General features: G+C 47.0%; 1 protein-coding gene across 2 annotated transcripts in view; it reads right to left on the reverse strand.

Annotated features, from left to right (window-relative positions):
• Nucleotides 1-24,927, reverse strand: part of PHF6 (PHD finger protein 6) — a 99,175-nt gene extending 74,248 nt beyond the window's left edge. Inside the window, exons 1-2 of one of the 2 annotated variants that reach the window (XM_063937472.1) lie at nt 24,786-24,927; nt 9,203-9,380 (exon numbers count right to left, since the gene is read on the reverse strand). In XM_063937472.1, coding sequence (XP_063793542.1) covers nt 9,203-9,380; nt 24,786-24,904 — 297 coding nt within the window. In that variant the 5' untranslated portion in view covers nt 24,905-24,927. Of the gene's footprint in view, nt 1-9,202; nt 9,381-23,506; nt 23,616-24,785 lie in introns of those variants that run through there. The other variant, XM_063937473.1, reaches the window with a different exon arrangement.
• Between the last annotated feature and the right edge of the window lie 222 nt (nt 24,928-25,149).

The raw sequence follows: 25,149 nt of genomic DNA on the forward strand, positions 1-25,149 counted from the left end.
GTACTACAAATCCAACGAGCAATAGTCTGCTTAGAAGCAGGAGCACCCAGCTTGTTGGGTGCATATAGGATAAACAGCGAGTCAGATTTTCTGACTCCAGCCGTCCTGGAAAACATATTTTCAGGGCCTGACCACGTCTAACAACTTGGAGTCCTCCAAGTCCCCAGTAGCCGCAGGCACCACAATAGGCTGGTTCAGGTGAAACGCTGACACCACCTTAGGGAGAAACTGGGAACAAGTCCTCAATTCTGCCCTATCCATATGGAAAATCAGATAAGGGCTTTTACAGGACAAAGCCGCCAATTCTGATACTCGCCTGGCCGAAGCCAAGGCCAACAACACGACCACCTTCCACGTGAGATATTTCAGATCCACGGTTTTAGTGGTTCAAACCAATGTGATTTTAAGAAACTCAACACCACGTTGAGATCCCAAGGTGCCACAGGGGGCACAAACGGGGGCTGAATATGCAGCACTCCCTTTACAAATGTCTGAACTTCAGGTACTGAAGCTAGTTCTTTTTGAAAGAAAATCGACAGAGCCGAGATCTGTACCTTAATGGAGCCCAGTTTTAGGCCCATATTCACTCCTGCTTGCAGGAAATGCAGAAATCGACCTAGTTGAAATTCCTCTGTTGGGGCCTTTTCGGCCTCACACCATGCAACATACTTCCGCCATATGCGGTGATAATGATTTGCTGTAACCTCTTTCCTAGCTTTAATAAGCGTAGGAATGACTTCCTCCGGAATGCCCTTTTCCTTCAGGATCCGGCGTTCAACCGCCATGCCGTCAAACGCAGCCGCGGTAAGTTTTGGAACAGACAGGGCCCCTGCTGCCGCAGGTCCTGTCTGAGCGGCAGAGGCCATGGGTCCTCTGATATAATTTCTTGAAGTTCTGGGTACCAAGCTCTTCTTGGCCAATCCGGAACCACGAGTATCGTTCTTACTCCTCGCCTTCTTATTATTATTATTCTCAATACCTTTGGTATGAGGGGCAGAGGAGGGAACACATAAACCGACTGGTACAACCACGGTGTTACCAGAGCGTCCACAACTATCGCCTGAGGGTCCCTTGACCTGGCGCAATATCTTTTATAGCTTTTTGTTGATGCGGGACGCCATCATGTCCACCTGTGGCCTTTCCCAAAGGTGTACAATCCTTTGGAAGACTTCTGGATGAAATCCCCACTCTCCCGGGTGGAGGTCGTGCCTGCTGAGAAGATCTGCTTCCCAGTTGTCCACTCCGGGAATGAACACTGCTGACAGTGCTAACACATGATTTTCCGCCCATCGGAGAATCCCTGTGGCTTCTGCCATCGCCATCCTGCTTCTTGTGTCGCCCTGTTGGTTTACATGGGCGACCGCCGTGATGTTGTCTGATTGGATCAGTACCGGCTGGTTTTGAAGCAGAGGCCTTGCCTGACCCAGGGCATTGTAACTGGCCCTCAGTTCCAGAATATTTTGTGTAGAGAAGTCACCTGACTTGACCAAAGTCCTTGGAAGTTTCTTCCCTGTGTGACTGCCCCCAGCCTCAAAGGCTGGCCTCCATGGTCACTAGGACCTAGTCCAGTATGTCGAACCTGCGGCCCTCCTTAAGATGGGCACTCTGCAGCCACCATTTTAGAGATACCCTGGTCTTTGGAGACAGGGTTATCAGCCGATGCATTTGAAGATGCGATCCGGACCACATGTCCAACAGGTCCCACTGAAAAGTTCCTGCATGGAACCTGCCGAATGGGATTGCTTCGTAGGAAGCTACCATTTTTCCCAGGATTCGCGTGCAATGATGCACCGATACCTGTTTTGGCTTCAGGAGGTCTCTGACTAGAGATGACAGCTCCTTGGCTTTCTCCTCCCGGAGAAACACCTATTTCTGGTCTGTGTCCAGAACCATTCCCAGGAACAGTAGACGTGTCATAGGAACCAGCTGTGACTTTGGACTGTTTAGAATCCAACCCTGCTGTTGTAGCACTTTCCAAAATAGTGCTACCCCGACTAGCAACTGCTCCTTGGACCTCGCCCTTATAAGGAGATTGTCCAAGTACGGGATAATTAAAACTCCCTTTTTTCGAAGGAGTATCATCATTTCGGCCATTACCCCGGTAAACACCCTCGGTGCCTTGTACAGTCCTGTCTGGACTTGGTAATGGTAATCCTGTACCACAAATCTGAGGTACTCCTGGCGAGGATGGTAAATGGGGACATGCAGGTAAGCATCCTTGATGTCCCGGGATACCATGTAATCCCCCTCGTCCAGGCTTGCAATAACCGCCCCGAGCGATTCCATCTTGAACTTTAATTTTTTTATGTATGTGTTCAAGGATTTTAATATAAATGGGTCACACCGAACCATGCGGTTTCGGTACCCCAACCCGTGTAGAATAGTAACCCCGTCCTTGTTGAAGTAGGGGCACTTGAGTATTACCTTTGGGAATACTGCTTATTAATTGCCTCTAGTACAGCCTCCCTGCCTGAGGGAGTTGTCGGCAAGCCATAATCTAGGAAACGGCTGGGGGGAGATATCTCGAATTCCAGCTTGTACCCCTGACATACTATTTGAAAGAAACAGGGATCCACCTGTGAGCGAGCCCACTGATCGCTGAAATTGTGGAGACGGCCCCCCACCGTACCTGGCTACACCTGTGGAGCCCCCGCGTCATGCTGTGGGCTCCGAGGAAGCGAGAGTAGAATGTTGATTCTGGGAGCAGGCTGACAGGTGCAGCTTTTTCTCTCTTCCCTTGTCTCTGTACAGAAGGGAAACGCCTTTGACCCGCTTGCTTTTCTGAAGCCGAAAGGACTGTACCTGATAATACAGTGCTTTCTGAGTCCGTGAGGAAACCGGAGGTAAAAATATTTCTTCCCAGCTGTGGCTGTGGATACGAGGTCCCAGAGACCATCCCCAAATAATTCCTCACCCTTATAAGGCAGAATCTTTTTAAAGTCAGCATCACCTGTCCCGTGACAGGTCTCTAATACCCTCCTGACAGAATGGACATTACATTCATTTTGGATGCCAGCCGGCAAAATATCCCTCTGTGCATCCCTCATAAATAAGACGACGTCTTTAATATGTTCTCATGTTTGACAGGGTCACCGACCACGCTGCAGCAGCACGATCTGCAGGTCTCCGTCTAGTACCTGAGTGTGTAAATACAGACTTCAGGATAGCCTCCTGCTTTTTATCAACAGGTACCTTCAAAGTGGCCGTTCCTAAAACGGCAGTGCCACCTTTTTTGACAACCGTGTAAGCGCCTTATCCACCCTAGGGGATATCTCCCAGCGTAACTTATCCTCCTGGCGGGAAAGGGTACGCCATCAGTAACTCTTTAGAAATTACCAGTTTCTAAACGGGGGAACCCACGCTTTTCACACACTTCATTTATTCATCTAATGGGGGAACAAAACACTGCCTGTTTTTTCTCCCCAACCTAAAAACCCATTTTTAGAGGTGCTTGGGTTAATGTCAGAAATGTGTAACACATTTTTTATTGCCGGGATCAAGTCACGGATGTTCCTAGTGGATTGTGTATATGTCTCAACCTTAGCGACACTGGAGTCAGACTCCGTGTCGACATCTGTGTCTGCCATCTGAGAGAGCGGGCGTTTTTGAGCCCCTGATGGCCTTTGAGACGCCTGGGCAGGCGCGGGCTGAGAAGCCGGCTGTCCCACAGCTGTTACGTCATCCACCCTTTTATGTAAGGAGTTGACACTGTCGGTTAATACCTTTCACCTATCCATCCACTCTGGTGTCGGCCCCACAGGGGGCTACATCACATATATCGGCCTCTGCTCCGTCACCATATAAGCCTCCTCATTCAACATGTCGACACAGCCGTACCGACACACCGCAGACACACAGGGAATGCTCTAAACGAGGACAGGACCCACAAAAGCCCTTTGGGGGGACAGAGTGAGAGTATGCCAGCACACACCAGAGCGCGATATATATATATATATATATATATATATATATATATATATATATATATATATATATATATATGTATATATACATACATACATACATACATACATACATACACATATACATACATACAGGGACTAACTGAGTTATGTCCCTAATAGCTGCTTTTCATATAATATATATATTGCCAAATTTAATGCCCCCCCTCTCTTTTCCCCTCTTACTGTACTGTAGATTGCAGGGAAGAGCCAGGGAGCTTCCTTCCAGCCGAGCTGTGAGGGAAAAATGGCGCCAGTGTGCTGAGGAGATAGGCCGCGAAAAAGGGGCGGAGCCTATTCTCCCGGTTTTTATGGAATTCTGGCAGGGGTATTTTCCTCATATATAGCCCCTGGGGCTATATATTGAGGTATTTTAGCCAGCCAAGGTGTTTTTATTGCTGCCTCAGGGCGACCCCCCCCAGCGCCCTGCACCCTCAGTGACCGGAGTGTGAAGTGTGTATGAGGAGCAATGGCGCACAGCTGCAGTGCTGTGCGCTACCTTGGTGAAGACAGGATGTCTTCATGCCGCCGATTTTCCGGACCATCTTCTTGCTTCTGGCTCTGTAAGGGGGACGGCGGCGCGGCTCCGGGACCGAACATCAAGGCTGGGCCTGCGGTCGATCCCTCTGGAGCTAATGGTGTCCAGTAGCCTAAGAAGCCCAATCCGGCTGCAAGCAGGCGAGTTCGCTTCTTCTCCCCTTAGTCCCTCGCTGCAGTGAGCCTGTTGCCAGCAGGTCTCACTGAAAATAACAAATTCTAAGACTATAACTTTCTAAGAGCTCAGGAGAGCCCCTAGTGTGCATCCAACCTCGGCCGGGCACGAAATCTAACTGAGGCTTGGAGGAGGGTCATAGTGGGAGGAGCCAGTGCACACCAGGTAGTCTAAGATCTTTCTAGAGTGCCCAGCCTCCTTCGGAGCCCGCTATTCCCCATGGTCCTTACGGAGTTCCCAGCATCCACTAGGACGTCAGAAAAACTATAATCTTTAAGTTGGTCAACTTGCACAATCGGTGGCTGTCCAAATACTTTTTTGCCCCACTGTAAGTAAGAATCCTGTAGTCCTTGGGCTCCAAGGCCAAAACAATAGCGCGAAGAGTTTCCATACGGAATTTGGAAACCTTCACAAATTTGTTGAAAGACTTGAGGTTGAGAATGGGCCGGGAAGATCCATTTGGTTTCGGAACTAGGAACAGCGTTGAACAGTACCCCCTGCCTCTGAGCCAGATGCACCGGCACTATCACTCCTGTGTCCAGGAGGGATTGTACCACTAAATGTAGGGTTCTTGCTTTCAACGGATCCGAAGGGATATTTGTCGAGCAAAACTGGCGAGGACGACGTTTCATGAAAGAGATGGCGTATCCATGAGCAACGACTTCCCTCACCCAGGCATCTGAAGTGGTCTGTAACCATACCTGGGCGAACCGCAGAAGTCAGCCTCCCACCCTGGGGTTCCCCAGGGGGGAGGCCCGCCCCGTCCCGTCATGCAGCAGGCTTGTCTGCTTTGGAAGCAGGCTGACGGGCAGCCCGTGAGCATTTATGTTTGGGCTTAGAGGTTTTGGAAGTGCAAGCCTGTTTTGGGTACGCCTGACCCTTTGCTATACTTGGAAGCCGAAAGGAACAAAAGGTGGTACTCTTAGCCTTCGGAGCCGAAGGATTAGTACTCGGCAGACATGCAGTTTTAGCAGACGCTAGGTCAGCAACAGTCTTGTTCAGGTCTTCCCCAAAAAGGATGTTTCCCTTAAAAGGGATTACCTACAAGGTCTTTTTGGAGTCCAGATCCACAGACCAGGACTGCAACCACAGAATCCAGCAAGCCGGAATGGACGTAGTAGACGCTTTGGCTGCCAGCACACCGGCATCAGAGGCGGCCTACTGAATGTAAATGAGAGGCTGTGGTAATATATGAAAGACACTGTCTGGCATTATCATAAAAATGCAGAGGTAGCGCCGCTTTAACTTCTTGAACCCAGGCTTCAATAGCTTTTGCAGCCCAAGAAGTAGGTCTATGTACAGCACCCGCAAGAGTGTAAATAGACTTCAAGCAATGCTCCACACGCTTATCAGTCGGTTCCTTCAGCGAGGTGACGGTAGTGACGGGCAGAGTAGAAGACACCACCAGACGTGCAATATGAGAGTCCACCGGCGGCAGTGTTTCCCAATTTTTACTTAACTCTGCAGCAAGGGGATAACGAGCTAGCATCTTTTTAGACAGGGAGAATCTCTTTCCTGGAAACTGCCAGGATTCTGACATATGTCAAATAAATGGTCAGAATGTGGCAAAACTAATTTAGTAACCTTCGGCTTCTTAGACGTATCTGGAAGTTCAGGTTCATCATCAATCTGAAGAATCAGTTGGATAGCCTCCAAGAGGTCAGGTACATCCACCTGTGTTGTAGATTCCCCATCAGAAGCATCAGTGTCTGATGGGTCAGTATATATGCCATCTTCATCAGATGAAGTATCTGAAACATGTATGGATTGGGAGGAAGAAATGGCCCGCTTAGATGAACCTTTGGTCCTAGGAGGGCGAGAATCAGGCTTTTGTTTAACCAAAGACTGATTTAACTGCTGTAACTGAGTTGACAGAGTATCCGCTTATGGCGAATTAGCTACAGGGACAATATGTGGCTGTAATGGCACGGGAGGTCCCACAGGGGGCGCAAGTCTCATTACTAGCGTAGTCAGTAAATTAGAAAAAGCAGCCCAAGGTGGGTTTTGGTGCCACCGGTGCTGCAGGCTGACCGAGGGGTACAGAATCCCCAATACCTGGACCCTCAGCTGGAAAATTTTCCTCAGATAATCAGCGGCGTCAGCACTGCATGACGCAGGATCAGCCACAGATCTCCTGCCCTGTGACGCAGACATTATTGGAGAATGTAGCTCTAGAGCTACATATATAGCCCAGAGGTTCTCAAACTCGGTCCTCGGGGGCACACACAGTGCATGTTTTGCAGGTAACCCAGCAGGTGTACAGGTGTATTAATTACTCACTGACACATTTTAAAAGGTCCACAGGTGGAGCTAATTATTTCATTTGCGATTCTGTGAGGAGACCTGCAAAACATGCACTGTGTGTGCCCCCGAGGACCGAGTTTGAGAACCTCCGATATAGCCAGACACAGTACCTGACAAAAAACCCCTGTGGAGTGTGAATGCAATGCAGATCACAAACAGAGGATTTAAGGAGGTATAAGGTGACTGAAATACACACACCGTTTGGTATTTTTCTCTGTGTATCTCTCTCTCTCTTTCTAGCTATTGGCACACACAGTCACATGTACAATGCAGAAATTATTACAAACAAAATTGCACTGGACTAGCAATACTACATAAAGCTATGTATATATACAGATATAACAATGCACAGTAAATACTGGATGTATATCATAGAATACTTGTACTATATATTCTGTCAATGGTGCACTTGTTCTTAACTAATGCTGTCTAAACGACATGTAGAATACTTATGTGTCCTGTAAATGCACAGCGCTGATGAAGCAGGCGGCTTTACAGAGGAGACCGTGCCCAGCAGTCCCAGGATCAGCGCAGCTGTGTGTAATGGCGCCCAATCGGGGGGGGGGGGGGGGGGGGAGAGAGAGATTTACTAAGATGGGAGTTCTATTTCAGATGGGATGTTGCCCGTAACAACCAGATACCAGGTGTTATCTTCTAGAAGGTGCTATATAAATGAGAAGTAGGATCTGATTGGTTGCTATGGGCAACATCCCATCTGAAATAGAACTCCCATCTTAGTAAATTTACCCCAGGGAGAGGGAAGCAGCTCAAGCGGGAACTTCTGCTGTAGATGGCGCCTGGGGGAGGGGCTACAGGTCAGCACCTTATCCCCTATGCTGGACTTCACCACCGGGTACTGTGGAAACTGTACTAAATGGATTTTAGTAAAGCCGACCTGTGCTCCTTGCCCTGGTGGTTATAGTGGGGTCCCTGCACAGCCACAGCGTCCACGCCAGCAGTGTGGTCCGTCTCCGGAGACCGTGACCAGATCGCGATTTCGGCGGGTCCCACCTGGGGGGACCCTCTTACCTCCTCCCTATCGTGCGGCCACGTGATCCAAGAGAGCGGGGGTGGTATGTGTGCCCGATGAGACCGGCGCGCCTCTGCTGTAAGTACCCAGCAACCAGGGTGCGGGAGTATACAGCGTCGCAGCACGATATGTCAGTATGACATATAGCACCAAGTGCCTATGCTGCAGCCCTTGAAGTCTTCTTTCTTGTCAGATAAGCTCTTTTCAGGGCTGCCTAGCACAGCCCTCCCTATTAACTGCCTGCACTGCAGGCACCAACTTACAAACTGAGCTCCAGTTCCTGGAGGCGGGAATATAGAGGAGGCGGTGCAGTGCATCCTGGGAACAGTCAAAGCTTTAGCCTGTTGGTGCCTCGGATAAAGATCCAACTCTACACCCCAATGTTATTCCCTGTGGAATACCAGTGTACCCCGCTGCAGAAATATGCTTTAAATGCAGCCTGTGGTTTTATGGTGGGCTGCCGCAAGCTCTAACTAAACAGCCCCGACCGACCATATAGCCCGCAATTAATTACTGCAGCTAATTGAATGTGGCCCTAAATAATCTGATGTCAATTGCTCTAGAGCAGAGGTTCTCAATCTCGGTCCTCGGGGGCACCTGCTGGGTTACCTGCAAAACATGCACTGTGTGTGCCCCCGAGGATCGAGTTTGAGAACCTCTGCTCTAGAGGGACCAGATCCTACAGTCAGATTATGAAATCGCTGCTGACAACTGGACCTCTAAGAAGAGGAGTAGAGATGTATAAATGTTAATCTAGAGTTTAGATCAATATAAGGTCAGGATTTAGATTTCAACATTTCATTATTGTAAAGGCCTCCACCCAGCGAATTTTGATGCCATCAAACTGGCCAATTTTTCTGGGGAGAACACTGGCATCTGTGCACACACTTTCTGACAAGTGTTAAAATTTACTCTAAAAAGCATTAAAGCTCCATAAGATAAAACCGAGTTCTGTGGTAACATACACTACGCTGCAAGGACAGTACTCAAATAATCTCAAGGAGTCCAGTGAATTGAAATAGAAAATGATCACAAGGATATAGATATTCTATCTGTATAGTTTCAGACTTTATGCAGATATCCAAGTAAATCAAAAATAATAAAATAAATATTTTAAATAACAATTACCACGGATAAAGCATCTTATGACAAGAACAAGTAATTGCTACCTTTGTGTGCGCGCTTCATACCTACCAGACATTTACGATGCGCTGTCACCTTCTGGTTACTGGACATAAGCAACTTCCCGCATTCCTTGTCTCTGTTTGACCTACAGAAACCACATTTATGTTGCTGCAAAGATCCTTTTTTCTGCCTGGCAGAGCCCGACATGTTTTGAAACTCACTCGAAAACAAGTTTGATAAAGAAGATCTAAAAAAAAGAAAAAGAAAAAAAAGAAAGAAGTGGGGGAGAGAAAAAAAAAAAAAAAAAAAAAAAAGGGATGAACAATACAATATATTCAAATATTTGAAATCAATATCATACGATATATTTTAAAAAAATTATTTTTGTCCAAATTTACACAGGACCTTACATAAACGTCAGTCTATAAATTCTGTAAATACACTTAATGGTGTTTAACAATTAATATAAATGTGATCAACAACAAGCAGACACAAAAGAAAAAAACACCACACACCAAAAAAAAAAAAATATATTAAATGGTAAAAACAAAGCCACAAAAGATATCCTTTCAACATAAACATAACATTAAGCTTAAAAGGTGCTTCAACTACAATAGTGTACTTGCTTAATTATAGTTAGCACTAGGAAATGTATTTCAAACATGGTCAAGTTCCAAAAAACTCAAGACAAAATAAACAAATACTCTTTCCAAAATACTTGAACAGAAAGAAGTTTCTAAAGACTACATTTAAAAAGTTGCAAAGATCAACCAAGAAGCTTTTAGCTCACAACACACAGTCACCAAACTGGAAGTAATCTGGTTATTTGTGTCAAGTATCTGGACCACTTCTTAACCCATTCTTACCTACAATGTTTTTTTGTTTTGTTTTTAGTTACTGGTTTAAAATGCAGAGAGAGATCAACGTAATTAGCTGGCATGTGCAGCAATCTTCTGATCATATTTTCTATTCTGTGCCATCATAATTCTATTGCTTTTAATCAGCTGAAGTTTCAGTCCCCACACTGCAATTTTGAGAGGTCTATCCAATTCCCTTTTATCGAAGCAACGTGATATGGTCATTAAAATCAACAGTCATTAGGTTGACCACTGTTGGTGGAAATGCATTAGCTCGACATGGGCATGAAGTCGACAGTTCAAAAGGTTGACGTGAGATTTTCACTTTAAAACTTTTTGGACTTTTTCATACTTTACGATCCACATGGACTACGACTGGGAATGGTAACCTTGCCCGAAGCATGGCGAGCGAAGAGAGCCATGCGAGGGGACACTATGTACTAATTGGGGTTCCCCGTCACTTTACGAAGAAAACACCAAAAAGTCGACCTAATGCATGTCAACCTAATGACTCATACCCAAAGCAACTTACTGGCTAAGTGTGCTACACCAAAACAGCTGTTGGTCCCTCTATTCCAGTAATTTGCTGTAATATATCAGGATACACTAACAATTTGGCTATGCATATGTAGAGCTAAATCAAATTGGTCTGACCAGGATCAGACCACATGAAATAGATTATACTTGAGGCTAATGAACATGTGCACGCACAATCCGACTCCTCCGCAAATCAAATACAGTAATGACATAAACTTACTCCATCAACCAGTTAAAATGTCTACTAGTCTCCCCAGCTTTAAATGCACCATAAAAATGTCGATTTTTACAAAATTTTGCCAGCTGCCCTCTTAACATGTCTGTTATCTTCTCTACCCATTAACCTGGTTTTCTCCAAAGTTCTCTTCATCCCCTTGTATGTAAGCACTTACAGGCAGTACTCTCCTGCCTTAGCACTATCCATGTTACCAGTGCTCTGCACTAGAGATGAGCGGGTTCGGTTCCTCGGAATCCGAACTTCTTTTTTTTTTTTTTTTTACACGGGGCCGAGCGACTCGGATCTTCCCGCCTTGCTCGGTTAACCCGAGCGCGCCCGAACGTCATCATCCCGCTGTCGGATTCTCGCGAGACTCGGATTCTATATAAGGAGCCGCGCGTCGCCGCCATTTTCACACGTGCATTGAGATTCATAGGGAGAGGACGTGGCTGGCGTCCTCTCCGTTTATAGAGAAGAGAGTGAGACTAGAGTAGAGAGAGACAGTAGTAATTTTGGGGAGCATTAGGAGGAGTACTACTACTTGCTGAAGTGATAGATAGATAGTGTGACTGTATAATGTATATCTGACTTGTGGGGGAGACACTGACAGTGGGGAGCAGTTAGAGTCTGAGAGCAGGACTCAGGAGTACATATAACGTACAGTGCACACTTTTGCTGCCAGAGTGCCACACTGCCATTGTGACCACACTGACCACCAGTATAATATATATTGTGATTGTCTGCTTAGGAGTACTACTTGCAAGTTGCTGATAGTGTGACCAGTGACCTGGCCACCAGTTTAATAATCACCACCAGTTTAATTATATATATATATATATATATATATATATATATATATATATATATATATATATATATATATATATATATATATATATATATATTATACCACCTACCCGTTTTTTTTTTTTTTTTTTCTTTCTTCTTCTTTATACATACTACTATAGTAGCTTACTGTAGCAGTCTGCGGTGCTGCTGAGCTGACAGTGTCCAGCAGGTCCGTCATCAGTCATTACATAATAAATATATATACCTGTCCGGCTGCAGTACTAGTGATATTATATATATATATATATTGTGACAAGAACACTGGGATAGTGTTTGAGGGCAGGTATATTTGTCCCAGGTTCTTGTCTTACATGTTTTAGAAAATGTTAACTTCTAGGAAAAATGCTTTTTTGTTTTGTCTGAACCTTTTCAGTTTGCTGTAAAAGCTGGGTAAAGGCTCTGAGAGAGAGATAAGGCGAGTTCTAGACGTTGGGCCCAGTTCGGGTCTTTGGCCTCACAGAGGGCTAATCAGGGTTTCAGCTGTGTAAGAGTGATATAGTGCTTCTAACCTGATTAGTATGGGCAGACTGCCTGGGAAGGCTGCAGGATCTGTGTGTGAGAGACACGCTTTCTGATGCAAGTAAGCTATACAGTATGTACTGAAGAACTCTGTGTTTTGTTTAGTGACAGTTAGGAACATCTTATGTTTAGTTAGTGCCGGACAGGCAAGGTATTTTTATTTTGGGGTTTGTTTTATTTTCTGTTTCAATAAAACTGGCCGGGGTCAGTTGTACCAGAAACTGGACTTGTGTTGTTCCTCAACTGCTGCGTGCTGCCATATTCCCCAGGAAAAGGCACCTTGCACCCCTACAGTGTTACAACTTGGTGGAGAATGCGAGCAGGCCGTTCTGCGCATAAGTGAAAGCAGCAGCTTTGTGAGGCCTGCAGAAAACGGTGGTTTATGTAGATACAGCCCAGTGTGAAGTTACTGAGACTCACCCCTGAGGGTTTGATAGATGTCCTGGGTGAAAGCAGCTGCAAAGCCGCCTGAAAAATCTGTTGACATGGAGGATCTGCTTAAAGCCTTGCTGCAAGCTACAGCGGCTCAGCAGGAGGCCAACCGACAGCAGCAGGTGGCAATGGAGGAAAATTGGAGACTACAGCAGGAGGCCAACAGACAGCAGCAGGTGGCAATGGAGGAAAATATAAGACAGCAGCAGGTGGCAATGGAGGAAAATAAGAGACAACAGCAGGCAGTTGTTGATGAACTTTACAGGCAACAGCGTCAGGATAGAGAGGCCTTAGCAGAAGTGGTGCAGAGACTTGCAGCTCGGGTTGGAGATGTGGCCGTCAGTGCTCCAACCAGCTCTAGTTCTATACGAGCCAGTCACTTCCTGCAGAAAATGACAGAGGCTGATGATGTGGAGGCCTATCTGACCACGTTTGAAAGGACTGCCGAGCGTGAGAACTGGCCGAAAGCACAGTGGGCCAGTCTGCTGGCACCTTTCCTGTCAGGTGAGCCCCAAAAAGCTTACTTTGATTTAAGCCCTGCTGAGGCTCGGGACTATGATAAACTAAAGACTGAGATCCTGACCCGCCTGGGAGTCACGCTGTCAGTACGAGCACAACGGGTGCACCGTTGGCTGTACGCCATGGAGAAGCCTCCGCGCTCCCAGATGCACGACCTTATTCAGCTAACAAAAAAATGGCTGCAGCCAGAGACATTAACTGGTCCCCAGATGGTGGAAAGAGTCGTCATGGACCGCTACTTGAGATCTTTGCCCATGGTCCTGCGCAAGTGGGTGAGCCATGGAAACCCGGGTACTGCTGACCAATTAGTGGACATGGTAGAGAGGTATTTGGCAGCAGAGGAACTACTGATGACCACCCAGCAACCCATAGATCCTCGACAGCGCCCTTCAGTAAAGACTGGTAAGACTGTTCCGTGGGAAAACGTTGCTGGGCGGTTAAGAGAACGCAAGGCTGGAGAGACTGTAAACACTGGCCCTGGAAACGGGCCAATGGGGCTAGAACGGTCTATGCTGCCCAAATGGGTTGATAATCGTGTGGTTAAATGTTTTAGGTGCGGTATGCCAGGTCATGTTATTGCCAATTGCCCAGTCACGCAAGAACCCATGCAATGTGATGCTGCCTTTGAATGTCGCAGAATGTCTTTCTTTGCTAGGTTAGCCTGTACTGTGGTACCTTCACCTGAGCTGGAAAAACAAATGTGTGATGTGTTCTTAGAAGGTAACCGGGTAGAGGCCTTGCTAGATTCAGGAAGTTTAGTTACCCTCGTGAAAGCTGGGTTAGTGAACCCCTTAAAGGTCCAGCAAATACCTATTGGGGTAACTTGCATACATGGGGATACCCAATATTATGCCACTGCTGAGGTGAATATAGAAACTTGTTGTGGGTCAGCAATGGTTAAAGTGGGACTGGTCCCTACCTTGGTGCATGAGGCCATAATAGGGAGGGATTTTCCTCATTTTTGGAAACTGTGGGAATCACGGTTATCAGATGTGAGAAGTAAAAAAGCCAGTTGATGATAATACCGGTGATTTTATGGATGTACGTGGGTCTTCGGAACTTTCTGGCCCTTTGCCTTTTGCTAGTTTGGCTGGGGAAGTGACAGATGGGGAGTCCAGTGAGGACCCTCTTGCCGGGAACAGAGACATAGTAGTTAGAACTGAAAGCGTGCCTGACCTGGAGGTAAAGAAGGATCTGTTTGCGTCTGAACAGTTAAAGGATCCTACCTTAATAAAGGCTAGAGAGAATGTTAAGATTGTTAATGGGGAACCTGTGGTACCAGGTGACAGGGTTACGTATCCCCACATGGCCATCTGTAATGAGCTCTTGTACCACATTGTCAAAAGGGGTGAGGATGCGGTGGAACAGCTGGTAGTTCCCCAGCCTTATCGGAGAACGGTACTAGATTTAGCTCATAGTCACGTTACCGCAGGACATTTAGGGGCAGAAAAAACCACTGAAAGAGTTTTACAAAGGTTCTTTTGGCCAGGGGTTTATAAAGAAGTGTCTGAATATTGTTCTTCCTGTCCTGAATGCCAGTATCATGCCCCTAGACCCCATTTCAGGAGCCCACTAGTTCCCATGCCTATTATAGAGGTCCCGTTTGACAGAATAGCCATGGATCTCGTGGGGCCCTTGTTAAAGTCTGCTCGGGGCCATCAGTATATCCTGGTAATTATGGACTATGCCACTCGATATCCTGAGGCTGTCCCTTTACACACTATCACAACCAAGGCGATAGCTAGGGAGCTGGTGCAGGTATTTAGTAGAGTGGGAATACCAAAAGAAATTTTGACTGACCAAGGTACTCCATTTATGTCAAGGATCATGAAAGAATTGTGCAAGTTATTTAAGGTCACTCACCTCAGGACGTCCATCTACCATCCCCAAACTGACGGGTTGGTGGAAAGGTTTAATAAAACATTAAAAAGTATGTTAAAAAAGGTTGTTGAGAGAGATGGGAAAAACTGGGATTGTTTGTTGCCCTACTTGTTAATGGCCATCAGAGAAGTTCCTCAGTCCTCTACGGGGTTTTCTCCATTTGATTTGTTGTATGGTAGACACCCCAGAGGGCTGTTGGATGTTGCCAAAGAGACGTGGGAAGGACAGCCCACTCCTTATAGAAGCGTTATTGAGCATGTAACACAAATGCAGGATAGGATTGCAGCCGTGGTACCTGTTGTCAGAGAGCACATGGAACAGGCCCAAAGTGCTCAACAGAGGGTCTATAACCGGAGTGCCAAGATACGGGAATTTGTTCCTGGAGATAGAGTTCTTGTTTTGGTACCCACTGTGGAAAGCAAATTCCTAGCTAAATGGCAGGGTCCATTTGAGATTAGGGAAAAAGTGAATGAGGTTAATTACAAAGTATACCAGCCGGGAAAGAGAAAACCCGAACAGATCTACCATGTTAACTTAATCAAACCCTGGAAAGATAGGTTGTCTCTGTCAGCGGAGCCTTGCCCTTCGGTGTCTTCACCCCGGTTGCTTCCCGCAGTGAAAGTGTCAGAGACATTATCAGCTGATCAGAACAATCAGGTTAAAGAATTTCTCATCCAAAATAGGGAGGTATTTTCAGAGCTGCCTGGCCGAACTACCATAATAAAACATGACATTGTCACAGAACCAGGGGTCAGGGTTCATTTAAAGCCATATAGGATTCCTGAAGCTCAGCGAGAAGCTATTTCTAAGGAAGTTAAAACCATGTTAGAACTTGGAGTCATAGAGGAGTCTAACAGTGAGTGGTCCAGTTCCATAGTGCTCATCCCGAAGCCCGACGGTAGCATACGCTTCTGTAATGACTTTCGTAAGTTAAATGAGGTGTCCAAGTTTGACGCATACCCCATGCCCCGTGTGGATGAGCTTGTAGAAAGGCTGGGAACAGCCAGGTTTCTCACCACATTGGACCTGACCAAAGGTTACTGGCAAATACCTTTATCTGATAGCGCCAAAGAAAAAACAGCCTTTTCGGTTCCGGAGGGGCTGTACCAGTATAAGATGTTACCCTTTGGGTTGCATGGGGCTCCAGCAACCTTTCAACGGGCGATGGATAAAATTTTGAGGCCCCATAGAAAATATGCAGCTGCCTATTTGGATGATGTGGTAATTCACAGTACAGACTGGGGGTCACATTTGGTTAAAGTACAAGCAGTACTGGACTCAGAGAGGCAGGGTTAACTGCTAACCCAAAGAAGTGCTGCCTCGCAATGGAGGAGGTCAAATACTTGGGCTTCACCATAGGCAGAGGTCTGATTAGGCCCCAATTGAATAAAGTTGATGCTATTCAAAACTGGCCTCGTCCAGTGAATAAAAAACAGGTAAGGGCTTTTTTGGGAATTACTGGGTACTATAGACGGTTTATTCCTAATTTTGCGACCACAGCGGTGCCGTTGTCAGACCTTACCAAAGGGAAGCAGTCAAATGTGGTGAAATGGAACCCTGATGCAGAAAAGGCGTTCCAAGCGTTAAAAGTGGCTTTGTGTTCACAACCGGTGTTGATAACACCAGATTTTTCAAAAGAATTTGTGGTACAGACAGATGCCTCAGAGGTAGGGATAGGTGCTGTGCTGTCCCAAACCAGAGATGGGGACGAACACCCTATCATTTATTTGAGTAGGAAACTCAATGAGCATGAAAAAAGGTATGCCATTGTGGAAAAGGAGGCTTTGGCCATTAAGTGGGCACTAGATACCTTGAGATATTACCTCTTGGGTAGACAATTCAGACTAGTGACAGACCATGCCCCTTTAAAATGGATGTATGTAAATAGAGGCAAGAATGCTCGTGTAACTAGATGGTTTCTAGCGTTGCAGGACTTTAAGTTTACTGTCGAACATAGACCGGGAACACAATTGGCCAACGCAGATGCATTGTCTCGCATCTTCTGTTTGGGGGCTACAAGTGTTCCGGCCCCTAGGTCGAAACAGGGGAGGGGGATATGCGACAAGAACACTGGGATAGTGTTTGAGGGCAGGTATATTTGTCCCAGGTTCTTGTCTTACATGTTTTAGAAAATGTTAGCTTCTAGGAAAAATGCTTTTTTGTTTTGTCTGAACCTTTTCAGTTTGCTGTAAAAGCTGGGTAAAGGCTCTGAGAGAGAGATAAGGCGAGTTCTAGACGTTGGGCCCAGTTCGGGTCTTTGGCCTCACAGAGGGCTAATCAGGGTTTCAGCTGTGTAAGAGTGATATAGTGCTTCTAACCTGATTAGTATGGGCAGACTGCCTGGGAAGGCTGCAGGATCTGTGTGTGAGAGACACGCTTTCTGATGCAAGTAAGCTATACAGTATGTACTGAAGAACTCTGTGTTTTGTTTAGTGACAGTTAGGAACATCTTATGTTTAGTTAGTGCCGGACAGGCAAGGTATTTTTATTTTGGGGTTTGTTTTATTTTCTGTTTCAATAAAACTGGCCGGGGTCAGTTGTACCAGAAACTGGACTTGTGTTCCTCAACTGCTGCGTGCTGCCATATTCCCCAGGAAAAGGCACCTTGCACCCCTACAGTGTTACAATATATATATTGATTTCATCTCATTATCATCCAGTCTATATTAGCAGCAGACACAGTACGGTAGTCCACGGCTGTAGCTACCTCTGTGTCGGCAGTCGCTCTTCCATCCATAAGTATACTAGTATCCATCCATCTCCATTGTTTACCTGAGGTGCCTTTTAGTTGTGCCTATTAAAATATGGAGAACAAAAATTTTTAGGTTCCAAAATTAGGGAAAGATCAAGATCCACTTCCACCTCGTGCTGAAGCTGCTGCCACTAGTCATGGCCGAGACGATGAAATGCCAGCAACGTCATCTGCCAAGGCCGATGCCCAATGTCATAGTACAGAGCATGTCAAATCCAAAACACCAAATATCAGTAAAAAAAGGACTCCAAAATCTAAAATAAAATTGTCGGAGGAGAAGCGTAAACTTGCCAATATGCCATTTACCACACGGAGTGGCAAGGAACGGCTGAGGCCCTGGCCTATGTTCATGGCTAGTGGTTCAGCTTCACATGAGGATGGAAGCACTCAGCCTCTCGCTAGAAAAATGAAAAGACTCAAGCTGGCAAAAGCACCGCAAAGAACTGTGCGTTCTTCGAAATCCCAAATCCACAAGGAGAGTCCAATTGTGTCGGTTGCGATGCCTGACCTTCCCAACACTGGACGTGAAGAGCATGCGCCTTCCACCATTTGCACGCCCCCTGCAAGTGCTGGAAGGAGCACCCGCAGTCCAGTTCCTGATAGTCAGATTGAAGATGTCAGTGTTGAAGTACACCAGGATGAGGAGGATATGGGTGTTGCTGGCGCTGGGGAGGAAATTGACAAGGAGGATTCTGATGGTGAGGTGGTTTGTTTAAGTCAGGCACCCGGGGAGACACATGTTGTCCGTGGGAGGAATATGGCCGTTGACATGCCTGGTGAAAATACCAAAAATATCAGCTCTTCGGTGTGGAAGTATTTCAACAGAAATGCGGACAACATTTGTCAAGCCGTGTGTTGCCTTTGTCAAGCTGTAATAAGTAGGGGTAAGGACGTTAACCACCTCGGAACATCCTCCCTTATACGTCACCTGCAGCGCATTCATAATAAGTCAGTGACAAGTTCAAAAACTTTGGGCGACAGCGGAAGCAGTCCACTGACCAGTAAATCCCTTCCTCTTGTAACCAAGCTCACGCAAACCACCCCACCAACTCCCTCAGTGTCAATTTCCTCCTTCCCCAGGAATGCCAATAGTCCTGCAGGCCATGTCACTGGCAATTCTGACGATTCCTCTCCTGCCTGGGATTCCTCCGATGCATCCTTGCGTGTAACGCCTACTGCTGCTAGCGCTGCTGTTGTTGCTGCTGGGAGTCGATGGTCATCCCAGAGGGGAAATCGTAAGACCACTTTTACTACTTCCACCAAGCAATTGACTGTCCAACAGTCCTTTGCGAGGAAGATGAAATATCACAGCAGTCAACCTGCTGCAAAGCGGATAACTGAGGCCTTGGCATCCTGGGTGGTGAGAAACGTGGTTCCGGTATCCATCATTACTGCAGAGCCAACTAGAGACTTGTTGGAGGTACTGTGTCCCCGGTACCAAATACCATCTAGGTTCCATTTCTCTAGGCAGGCGATACCGAAAATGTACACAGACCTCAGAAAAAGAGTCACCAGTGTCCTAAAAAATGCAGCTGTACCCAATGTCCACTTAACCACGGACATGTGGACAAGTGGAGCAGGGCAGGGTCAGGACTATATGACTGTGACAGCCCACTGGGTAGATGTATGGACTCCCGCCGCAAGAACAGCAGCGGCGGCACCAGTAGCAGCATCTCGCAAACGCCAACTCTTTCCTAGGCAGGCTACGCTTTGTATCACCGCTTTCCAGAATACGCACACAGCTGAAAATCTCTTACGGCAACTGAGGAAGATCATCGCGGAATGGCTTACCCCAATTGGACTCTCCTGTGGATTTGTGGCATCGGACAACGCCAGCAATATTGTGTGTGCATTAAATCTGGACAAATTCCAGCACGTCCCATGTTTTGCACATACCTTGAATTTGGTGGTGCAGAATTTTTAAAAAAACGACAGGGGCGTGCAAGAGATGCTGTCGGTGGCCAGAAGAATTGCGGGACACTTTCGGCGTACAGGCACCACGTACAGAAGACTGGAGCAACACCAAAAACGCCTGAACCTGCCCTGCCATCATCTGAAGCAAGAAGTGGTAACGAGGTGGAATTCAACCCTATATATGCTTCAGAGGTTGGAGGAGCAGCAAAAGGCCATTCAAGCCTATACAATTCAGCACGATATAGGAGGTGGAATGCACCTGTCTCAAGCGCAGTGGAGAATGATTTCAACGTTGTGCAAGGTTCTGCTGCCCTTTGAACTTGCCACACGTGAAGTCAGTTCAGACACTGCCAGCCTGAGTCAGGTCATTCCCCTCATCAGGCTTTTGCAGAAGAAGCTGGAGACATTGAAGGAGGAGCTAACACGGAGCGATTCCGCTAGGCATGTGGGACTTGTGGATGGAGCCCTTAATTCGCTTAACAAGGATTCACGGGTGGTCAATCTGTTGAAATCAGAGCACTACATTTTGGCCACCGTGCTCGATCCTAGATTTAAAACCTACCTTGGATCTCTCTTTCCGGCAGACACAAGTCTGCTGGGGTTCAAAGACCTGCTGGTGAGAAAATTGTCAAGTCAAGCGGAACGCGACCTGTCAACATCTCCTCCTTCACATTCTCCCGCAACTGGGGGTGCGAGGAAAAGGCTCAGAATTCCGAGCCCACCCGCTGGCGGTGATGCAGGGCAGTCTGGAGCGACTGCTGATGCTGACATCTGGTCCGGACTGAAGGACCTGACAACGATTACGGACATGTCGTCTACTGTCACTGCATATGATTCTCTCCCCATTGAAAGAATGGTGGAGGATTATATGAGTGACCGCATCCAAGTAGGCACGTCACACAGTCCGTACTTATACTGGCAGGAAAAAGAGGCAATTTGGAGGCCCTTGCACAAACTGGCTTTATTCTACCTAAGTTGCCCTCCCACAAGTGTGTACTCCGAAAGAGTGTTTAGTGCCGCCGCTCACCTTGTCAGCAATCGGCGTACGAGGTTACTTCCAGAAAATGTGGAGAAGATGATGTTCATTAAAATGAATTATAAATCAATTCCTCCGTGGAGACATTGACCAGCAGCAATTGCCTCCACAAAGTACACAGGGAGCTGAGATGGTGGATTCCAGTGGGGACGAATTGATAATCTGTGAGGAGGGGGATGTACACGGTGATATATCGGAGGATGATGATGAGGTGGACATCTTGCCTCTGTAGAGCCAGTTTGTGCAAGGAGAGATTAATTGCTTCTTTTTTGGTGGGGGTCCAAACCAACCCGTCATTTCAGTCACAGTCGTGTGGCAGACCCTGTCACTGAAATGATGGGTTGGTTAAAGTGTGCATGTCCTGTTTATACAACATAAGGGTGGGTGGAAGGGCCCAAGGACAATTCCATCTTGCACCTCTTTTTTCTTTAATTTTTCTTTGCGTCATGTGCTGTTTGGGGAGTGTTTTTTGGAAGGGCCATCCTGCGTGACACTGCAGTGCCACTCCTAGATGGGCCAGGTGTTTGTGTCGGCCACTAGGGTCGCTTATCTTACTCACACAGCTACCTCATTGCGCCTCTTTTTTTCTTTGCGTCATGTGCTGTTTGGGGAGTGTTTTTTGGAAGGGCCATCCTGCGTGACACTGCAGTGCCACTCCTAGATGGGCCCGGTGTTTGTGTCGGCCACTAGGGTCGCTTATCTTACTCACACAGCTACCTCATTGCGCCTTTTTTTTTCTTTGCGTCATGTGCTGTTTGGGGAGTGTTTTTTGGAAGGGCCATCCTGCGTGACACTGCAGTGCCACTCCTAGATGGGCCAGGCGTTTGTGTCGGCCACTAGGGTCGCTTATCTTACTCACACAGCTACCTCATTGCGCCTCTTTTTTTCTTTGCGTCATGTGCTGTTTGGGGAGTGTTTTTTGGAAGGGCCATCCTGCGTGACACTGCAGTGCCACTCCTAGATGGGCCCGGTGTTTGTGTCGGCCACTAGGGTCGCTTATCTTACTCACACAGCTACCTCATTGCGCCTCTTTTTTTCTTTGCGTCATGTGCTGTTTGGGGAGTGTTTTTTGGAAGGGCCATCCTGCGTGACACTGCAGTGCCACTCCTAGATGGGCCAGGTGTTTGTGTCGGCCACTAGGGTCGCTTAGCTTAGTCATCCAGCGACCTCGGTGCAAATTTTAGGACTAAAAATAATATTGTGAGGTGTGAGGTATTCAGAATAGACTGAAAATGAGTGGAAATTATGGTTTTTGAGGTTAATAATACTTTGGGATCAAAATGACCCCCAAATTCTATGATTTAAGCTGTTTTTTAGTGTTTTTTGAAAAAAACACCCGAATCCAAAACACACCCGAATCCGACAAAAAAAATTCGGTGAGGTTTTGCCAAAACGCGGTCGAACCCAAAACCCGAAAAATTTCAAGTGCACATCTCTACTCTGCACTCACGTCTCCTTCTCCCGTTCACTGACTGACACAGTTTGTCCAACCATATGTTGGGTATAGGATCATTAAGTATCGAACTCACTGCCCTCCTGCAATCTACAAGTTGATCAACCCTTGCCCCGTTACTTGTGCTACCAGCCAGATGTTATAGTGATGTTTCTACCTATGCTACATACTTATGATATGGTTACTTGTGTGTTGCACTGGTGCTTGTATACGCTGATATTTTGTATAGTTTTTAGGTTTACCCCATGTACAGCTCTGCAGAAATTTTGTGATGCTTTATACATTTAATATTAATATTTAAAAGGGAAGAAAACAATTCAGGGCAAAATGTCAAATCTGCCCCTACACCACCGCCCGCAGCCTAACTCACCCCCTAGTGCCTAACCCTAACCCCCTGCAATTTACCATCAGGATTCTGACAGTCAGTAAATCAGCCCCTACATGTAATAGACAGGGGTAAGAAGACATGGGTAGGCTTACCATACCTTTAAACGGGATGGTATATGGATCCTGGCGCTTGGGATGCCAGAAGTCAAAACACCGACAGCGGCATCCTGAAGTTCAGGATCCTGATACCAAGGGGGTAAGAACACTGGCACTAATCCCCCAATCCCACCCGCACTGAACCCAACACTTCTAGGTGGTGCCTAACCCCAACAACCCCTCCATGCAATCTAAACCAAACCTAACCTTCCCTACCTCCTCCGCGCAGCCTAATTCTAACCTTCCTCGCACAGCCTACCTCTCGAAGGGGCCCGTGAAATCCTTGTTCAGGATCCCAGTGCCGGGATAGGGATCAATGACAGTATCCCAGCGCCAGCATTCCAAGTAGTGTCGGGATTACGCCATCGGTGTTTCCACTGCCAGTATACCGACCGGATAGCCTTTATACTGGGACACTCATGAATTACACAGGTTCTCTGGCTGGCTGATTACAAGCCTGAATGTTACCTGGTTTTAATCAGCCACAGAACCTGTATAATTCATGTGTGTCCCAGTTTAAAGGGATAGTATAGTAAGGCTAGACATGGGTGTACCTACCTGGTATAATGACATGTATACCCACTAACGTGTACTTACCAAACATGTGACATACATACAGCGATTATACCAGTGGGTGCGCAGCCTTACCCGGCACTAGAACACCCTAATAGTAATACTGAGCCCCAATATTCCGCCAGCATCCATGGCAAACAGCACAGACCCATCTCTGTAACCCCCACACCGGCTCATACATCACCCTGGCTGACGGCTTCCTACCACCGAGCCCCCAGCACCTCTATGCCACAATGGGCCCCAGCGAGGGGCACGGGGGGATTGCTCGGCCTTGGCGGAAGGCGGGGCCGAACACCCTTATACCGCGTCCCTCAGCTCCCACCCGCTCCGTGCTCATCACTCAGTACTCACCCGCTGCCCCCGATCACCTCCCGACGCCGCTGTCACCCGTCCGCTACAGACAGCTCTGTAATCTCCGGGGTTTGTTTCCTTTCATTCGGCTACGCACGGCGTGCTGACGTCACGTAACGGCGGGAACAACCTCCCACCCCCCGCGCGTACGCTGTGTGCTGCTGCTTGTCGTGGCCGGGTTATACAAAGACAGTCACCATCCCTGTGAACTATAGCGGGCCCCGGCCCCAGTGGCTCACCCAGCTGTACGTGCTGGGAGCTGAAGCAGCTGCGCACCACTGCTATACCCATCTAGCCGGCCACACACACACATATACATACATATATATATATATATATATATATATATTTTGTTAGCTAGTTCTAGTTTCATTTATGGAAGATTTACAATAGGAAGAGTACGGGCAGGGCTGTCCAACCAGCCAAACACTGCTGAAGGGGTCTATTCATCAATGTCATCCCTGTAGTTGTGGTACTTACCATTCTGCTAGGCCAGGCATCACACAGATACAGAACGATGTACTTGGGAAGGAAATCAAAGAAAATCGCATGTTCTAATATTGCAGCCATCAGAACACAAAAGCCATATTTCTAAAACACCCAGTCATGATAGTTCAATAAAACCAATGGTTCATTGTGCGATTCTCTTCCCTAGGGAATGTATCATGAAAGATCCCTTTGCAATAAATATTCCATCCTGAGCCCATCTGCAGTGCAACCTCACCAGTGGTATAATTATATCACAAAAGGATTTACAGCAGTTCGTTTACCCATACGGAGCATTTGCGTGGATTGTGGAAACGACCCACATGCATAACAAGTACAGCTGAGAGTCACCAGATGTGCTGTTGCTCTGGTCTGCTGGGCCACAAGGCCTCCATTGGTCCCATGCTGGTACATACCTCCCAACATTACCCTCTCCAGGAGGGACACTCCTGGTGTTCTCCCTTAATGTAGGATTGCCATCACCTGTGGTGAAACACCTTTCTTATCAAGTAACTAGTTCAACACAGGTGAGAGCAATTCTACATTAAGAGGAAAGTCCAAGAACAGCGTTTTGTCCCTCCTGGAGAGGGACATGTTGGGAGGTATGCTGGTATCTTGTATTATGGTTCACCTCCCCTCATTTAAATGGACAGCATTGTAATGCCAAGCTCACCTATATACCTATTTCCCACATGTCCCTTTCATGGCCAACTTACTGCTGTAAACCCCAACATGCTAGCAGACATTCCGAATAAGCCTCCATCCACAAATGTTCTCTTTCTCTACCACTTACCTTATCCACTGGAACCAGCATTGGGAGCAACACACATCTCCTTTCCAGATAGGATGTGCAAAACCTGGCATTGTGTAGGTTAGATCACATGATGCGGATGCAGGTATTGGTCGACCCATCCTTCCCACAGTCACTTTTGCCATGGCAAGATCGTCCTGATCCTTGCCAAGAGCATTAAGTTGCAAGTTGAAAATGAACAGTTAAAAAACAGTTGAACAACATAAAGAAAGCATTCAGGAACATTATGTTTACTCACCAAACCTCTGCAATGAAATCACCAGGACCAGGCTTACTAACCCTCTGGCAGAGAGAACATCAGTAGTGCCTTACAGGCTTACCCCTCAAGGTGAGCAGGGAGCACTGG

The sequence above is a fragment of the Pseudophryne corroboree genome, chromosome 8 (genome assembly GCF_028390025.1).
Source record: "Pseudophryne corroboree isolate aPseCor3 chromosome 8, aPseCor3.hap2, whole genome shotgun sequence".
In the NCBI taxonomy this organism is placed as follows: domain Eukaryota; kingdom Metazoa; phylum Chordata; class Amphibia; order Anura; family Myobatrachidae; genus Pseudophryne; species Pseudophryne corroboree.